Source organism: Rhinolophus sinicus, linkage group LG11 (assembly GCF_036562045.2).
Source record: "Rhinolophus sinicus isolate RSC01 linkage group LG11, ASM3656204v1, whole genome shotgun sequence".
Classification (NCBI taxonomy): Eukaryota; Metazoa; Chordata; class Mammalia; order Chiroptera; family Rhinolophidae; genus Rhinolophus; species Rhinolophus sinicus.
This window is the reverse complement of record NC_133760.1, coordinates 58,285,596-58,292,173: the sequence shown is the minus strand read 5'-3', so window position 1 is coordinate 58,292,173 and position 6,578 is coordinate 58,285,596. Positions and strand designations below refer to the sequence as shown.

The 6,578-nt window shown below is 45.6% G+C and overlaps 1 protein-coding gene across 1 annotated transcript; it reads right to left on the bottom strand.

Moving 5' to 3' along the window:
• Positions 1 to 758: 758 nt before the first annotated feature.
• TAS2R38 (taste 2 receptor member 38) lies at positions 759 to 1,766 on the bottom strand. The gene has a single exon (XM_019749848.2). The coding sequence runs from the start codon at positions 1,764 to 1,766 to the stop codon at positions 759 to 761; it is 1,008 nt and encodes a 335-aa protein (XP_019605407.2).
• Between the last annotated feature and the right edge of the window lie 4,812 nt (positions 1,767 to 6,578).

Below are 6,578 nucleotides of genomic sequence, written 5' to 3'. Positions count from 1 at the left end.
TGTGTCGGCAGGTTCCCCCGCTAGCCTGACCAATGCTTAGCACCAGGCAAAGCTCTGTCCTAAGGGCAAGTGCAGCAGAGCCAGAGGCGCTTGTGGCGCTGGTGTCCGGGGCGCCCACTGAGCAAACGCCTATTTCTCCTTACCCCCACTCTACAGCCGATTGAATGCACATTTCTGAGTCAGTGTCTTTTCAGACAAAATGACACCTGTCTGGTTCCTGTAGAAGCTTTAAATAACTACCTCTTGCAGCTGCAGTGGTGACATCATTGTTCTTCCAAGTTTGTCTTTTTATACCTTTTTTCCATGACAATGGTGGGGTCTGAGGAGGGTCCTGTAATTGCCACAGTGGTGAATATTTTCAAACGTTAGGCTAGCACCTGTTTTGAGAAATAGGCTTCGCAGTCATGTGCAAAGCCACCCATGGTATCTGGGGATTTAGATATTGTTTGGGACGACCTGATTTCTCGTGGCTTGGCCCATCGCAAGCACCACTAAGCTACAGCATGCAAAGCATTTACACCGAGTACCTCGCCTTTTTATTTTGTTCATTTTTAGCAAAACAAACCTAGGGAAGCAATGGCAGGCTAGTTGTCTAGACTATGTGTGGAGCTCTGTTATTTTATTCTGCTGTGGGCGAGTCCCCTGATGTAGAGCAGAAGGACTCCGAGTGATGGTGTGCAGAAGAAATGGGAACGGGCGTCTGAAGGTGTCCTGAACAATCGGAGATGTACTCGTGAGAGCCCATGGCATGTCCACGCTCAGCACAGCGCCGATGTCCTGGCATCTGCCTGGTGGTCTGCCCTGACCTTGAGTCTGCTTTGAGCCCAGCGCAGAATGGCAGTCACAGCTCTCCTCAGCTTGGCATTGCCTGAGATCAGGATCGCTGCGTGTCCCGAGGGACTAGCTGCCATTATCCCCACGCAGACCATGACCCCCAGCTTATTGTGCCACAGCATCAGCAAGGGCACCGAGAGGAGGGCAGCGCAGAGGGACACCATGTAGAGGCAGAGAAAGGAGACCAGCGACCTGAGCGCTATGATGTGGGCCTCCAGGCTGGTGTCGCAAGAGTTTCTGGTTTGGGCCCTCATTGTCTTCACGTGCTGCCACAAGGAGACAATCAACACCCCAGAAGAAACCAGAAAACACAAGAAAGGTGGGAAGGACCCCAGGCTGCAGAGGAGGAAGGAATGAATGAAATGCAGTTTTTCCAATCGCCAGTTGTGTTCTGTGTTGTTATTCATGAGTAGCTTAGGAGGGACGGTGAGCCGAGGCCTAGTGAAAACTTCCCAAGAGCAGAAGGCAGTGCAGAAAGAGGTGAAAAGCACAGTACTCAGGAGTATCCATGAGGTCTTCCTGGAGACGCAGCTCGCCAGGCGGAGCAGGAAGGGGTGGGAGAAACGGACAATCTTGAAGCAGTAGAGGAGACTGAGGCAGGTGGCGAGCCAGAGGCCAACTTGGTTTGTGATCATCCAGAGCATGATGATGGCTTGGTAGCTGGCGTTCAGCGAGTCTTTCATCTGCTGGAAGTAGATGAGCTGGATGGCATCCAGAAACAGCAGCCCATGCAGGAACAGCCGGCTGAGGCTGAGACTCAGCAGGACAACGTCACAGTTGCTCAGGGGCTGCCTCCTCACCACGTCCCGAAAATTCACCGAGAAAATGAAAGCATTGGCCAGAATCCCCACTGCGAACTCCAGGACTGAAAGGAACAGAAATGCCTTCTTGACTCCGTAGGACACGGTGACGAAGGGAGTCAGAGTCCACATGATGGCTCTTCTCAGTGGACTAACTAACCTAAGACTCACAGGCCACACGCTGGAGCAGAGGAGTGAACATTCGGAGCCAGGACCTTCCCCTCGGCTCTGGTCCTAGATCTACGCTGCAGTAAGTGCAGAGAAAGTTCTGGCAGGAAACTCAGAGGGATGCTGTTGCTTTAGAACACCTCTTAGATACACACAAAGGTTCATCGTAAGAGTAGAGGAATGATGGTTCTATCTCTTGGGTGACGCAGAAGCTTTTAAGAAACCCAGGTGTTTCTGTGCAGCAGCCTCCCCAGAGCACAGCATCACGGATGCAAACTAGACAGGGTGTCAGTTACCCAAGCCCAGTTTTGCATGTCCATCTGGACCTTCCTGGGTGATAAGAGAGTGGGATTTGCGTATGGGTTGCCAGGGAATTGGCAGCAGTCAAAGCATATATTCTTGATGAACTAAATTTTGAAATGGTGCCTCTTTCCATTTGCATGCCATCTGTCGCCTCTGAGGCCTGACTCTTACTATAGACTTGGTTTTTGACATGGATGAGGGCATGGTTCCTTCCCAGGCTTCGGTCTGTGACTAGTATGACTGCCATTGCCAAAAATGTCCTTCGATTGTCATCATTATGCCAGCCACTGGGCGTGGCGCGCCAAGTAATGGCATGGACAAGACAGGCACCTTTCCATGAAGAGGGAGGGCTCAGATGATTACAGGAGCCTTTTACTGCTCACTCTGCCTCCCAGCCCACTCCCCACCCCCACTTCCCACAGAGCAACAGTCGTGACCCTAAGATCACGTCGTTGCTGTGTCCCAGCCTTTCAGGGCCTCCCGTCTCCCTCACCACAAAACCTGTAGGTCCCACACCCTCAGCAGGACCTCTGTCCCTTCTCAGGTCATCTGTGGTTTTGCTTCATCCTCCCGTCTACCCCAGTGACATGGGCTGCTCTGTTGTTCTGTGAAATTCCAGGCACCCGCCCACCTCCGACCATTGCACTCGCCCTGCCCACTGTCTCAGTGCTTTTCCTCTACACACTCCAATGTCTCACTTTCTTCTCAAAATCCCTCCTCAAAAGTCCCCTTATCTCAGAGACCATCCCTGGACATCTGATGAGTGGTATTCCTTACCCGCATGTGGGGAGCTTCCTGTCACACTTAACCTGCGGTATTTTTCTTCTGTATATACTCAATTATTTATTACCTGTACCCACCCCCCACTAAAAATGTCAGCTTCATGAAAGCGCCAAGCAGGTGCTCTAAGTACTTTTTAAGTGAATGAGTTTTCACAAATGAAGCATTTAGTATTCGATAACATCCTTATGGCTTATAGCTAGGACTTTTTTAACGTTCTTAGGGATTGTATTCTAACGTCTGTGGCTGTACTTTCTGGTCTAGCTTTCTCTTCCTCTTTCCAGATACTTGGTAAGCTCTGGCTTTCCAGCTCTCTAATTCTCCTGGCTCTCTAAGGGAATTGGGACTGATTCCATGTTTATGTCTCTGAGTTCTGGGAAAAAACCTGGCTAGTTATTCCACAGAGGTTGGAAGACTGACCATTTAGAGCAGGGGTGTCAAAACTGCGGCCCGCAATCCATTGTTAATTGGCCCGCAGCAAATTCCAAAAATATATTTAGTTTACTTAAATAAACCAGGTGAGGCAATACGTACTTCACCTCAAGTGAGTGGCCCGGCTGTTTGTGTGTTTTACCGCATATGGCCCTTGGTGAAAACCGTTGAAAAAAGTTTGGACAGCCCTGCTTTAGAGACTGGATGTTGTTTTGTACCATTCCCAGCCGGTCTGTGCTGCTTCTTCACTCTTACAAATGCCTTCACTTTTCCAGTCCTTTTATTACCGTCCTTCATTCACTCACTCATGTATTTCGTGGAATGAGTGAAGACGAGAGGAAAGGAGAAGTTGAACGGTTGGTTTGCCATCTGTGGTGTGGTCACATTTTCTCTACGGGCTGGAGCTTTCTCAGGTCTGTCCATCAGCTTGCTCAGCCTCCTGCTACTTTGGCCCTTTTAGCTCACACTTGCAGTCTTGCTCTGGGCAGTCTGCTCACAGGTCCATGAAGTGCCCTAGTGGAGGGGAGCGCTGATGTGAGTGTGGGGTCTGGAACCAGGCTCTCATGGGTTAAAGCCTGGCTCCGCGTTTCCTCTCTGTGTGACCTTGGCAAATGAGCGAACCCTCTTCATTGACCTCACGTGAAATGGAGGTGACACACCTCAGAAGTTGGGAGGGTCAGCTGAATTGACATATGTAACGGGCTTGGAATGGTGCTTGGCACACGATGTCCGATCAATAAATGTTATTTACAGCATTGCTATATGAACCAGCAATCTCTCTTCTGGGTATATACCCAAAGGAAATGAAGTCAGAACCTCAAAGATTTATCTGTGCTCCCATGTTCCTTGCAGCCATATTCACAATAGCCAAGATATGGAAAGATCCTAAGTGTCCGTGAATGGACGAATGAATAAAGACATTGTGGTATATACATCCAATGGAATATTATTCAGTCTCAGAAGAGGAGATCTTGCCATTTGTAATCACATGGCTAAAACTGGAGGACAGTATATTAGATGAAACAAGCCGGAAAAATACTGCGTGATCTCACTTCTACATGGGATCTAAAAAAGTTGAATTCATAGAAGCAGAAAGTGAAACAATGGTTCCCGGGGGGGCGGGGGGGAATGGAGAGATGCTGGTCAAAGGGTAAAACGTTGTAGTTGTGTGAGATGAGTAAGTTGTGGAGATCTAATGGACTATAGTTAATGATGACTGTGGTTAATACTGTATCAAATACCGGAAATTTGAAAAGAGCAGGTCTCACTGGCTCTCACTCCCTGTGCACACACATAGGGGACTGTGAGGAAATACGTCACCTAGCGAGACTGTAGTAATCATTTCACTATATCAAAGCATCACGTACGCGTTACATATGTGCAGTTTTGGTTACGGAAAACAAAAGAACCCAAAGTTACAGTCTATAATAAAACGTGTGACACTGAGGAATAAATCTAACAGAAAATCTATAAGAAATTACCGAGAAAATGATACAGTGTATTAATAGATATTGAAGAATACCTAAATAAATATAATTAGTGGATGAAAAAACAATAAATGTTAGTTATTGTCAGCATTGTTACCATGTTGGACCGTGATGCTCTTCACCCTGTCTTCTTTCTTGCGTATCCCTCTAAGATTTTCCTTAATCTGAGAGCTATTGGTGTTGCCCCACTTGTTTCCATAGATACTCTATCTGTTTTATGTATTTTTTTAAACTAAAGTTCCTTACTTGTATTTATAAGTAATGTGACATAAATCAGTGATTACTAAAAATGTTTGCTCCTGTTTTATTTTAAACTGTTTATATACAGATATTTGGATATTCCTTAATTGTACATAATCACATAACATTGATTTAATGTTGTATTTAATGCACTATATTTATGACCACCTCATTTGGGTCATTCATTCTTTTAGAATTCCAGATAGTGAGACAGAGTTCTGTACTTTCAACTGAAGCTAATTTTCCCTTTGTCTTCACTACACCAGGTGGCAGTATTGTGCTAAAGGTGCTTGGGAAAGGTGTTTGCTTTTCTAGAGTCTAGAGCAGGGGTGTCCAAACTTTTTTCAACGTTTTTCACCAAGGGCCATATGTGGTAAAATACACAAATAGCCGGGCCACTAACTCGAGGTGAAGTACGTATTGCCTCACCTGGTTTATTTAAGTAAACTAAATATATTTTTGGAATTTGCTGCGGGCCAATTAACAATGGATCGCGGGCCGCAGTTGGCCCGTGGGCCGCAGTTTGGACACCCTTGGTCTAGATGGAAAACTTGCTCCATTGCAGAAGCAGCGATATATAAATACAGACTTACAATCACTTATAACAAGATGATTATATTTTATATCAAGAATCAATAGAATAGTTGATCTGTGTTGATTTTGGGGGGAGTATTAAATCCCACCGTAATCTTTCAATAATCATGAGCTCATTCACAGACAAGTAACAAAAACTCTTCTGGGTACCCTTCCCCCCATTCAACTTATGTATACACAGGATTTGGGATTATATAAGCAATCTTTTAAATGAATGCGTGCATACTCGTTAGCAACTGGCTGTTTCTGAAAACTGGTCCATTCAGGAAGCTCAGAACACCCAAATTAATTGCGGTACTGAGAGCAGTGGTGGGGTTTAAAACCTCATCACATGTGATAAAAAAATTGTAGACTTGAATTTGGCAAATAAATAGATGTTTAAAATTACATAAAATATGTAAATGTGTCTTTGGACTTTTGCTGCCATTTACTTTTTCGGATATTGGAATTGAAATCTTTGGACTGATTTTTAAAATTGCTATTGGTTAGCTTGACACAAAACCACAATTAGTAGTAATATCAAACCTTGTTCTTTTAGGATGCCTTGCTTAAATGTTTCCAACAGCTTGCTGAAATATATCCAGTGGAGATAGTAAATGACATTTCTGAAGAGCAAAATATATTTCGGAGGTGGTGATGAGCGTTGGAGACCCACTGATAAACAAAAGGGTATAAGTGGAACTGAAAGAGCAGAAATGCAGTGCATACCTCAGGTGGGGGAGAAAGGGAGCTGTCCAGAGACATCCCCTCACCCCTGAGAGAATGGCTGTTGTCAAAAAGACAAAAGAAAACAAGTGTTAGTGAGGATATGGAGAAAAGGAACCCTGTGCGCTGTTGGTGGGATTGTAAATTGATGCAGCCACTGTGGAAAACAGTGTGGAGGTTCCTCAAAAAATTAAAACTAGAATTACCATATGATCCAGCCGTTCCACTTCTGGGT

Coding starts and splice junctions, on each gene's coding strand:
- TAS2R38 (XM_019749848.2), bottom strand. CDS start 1,766: ATGTGGACTCTGACTCCCTTCGTCACCGTGTCCTACGGAGTCAAGAAG.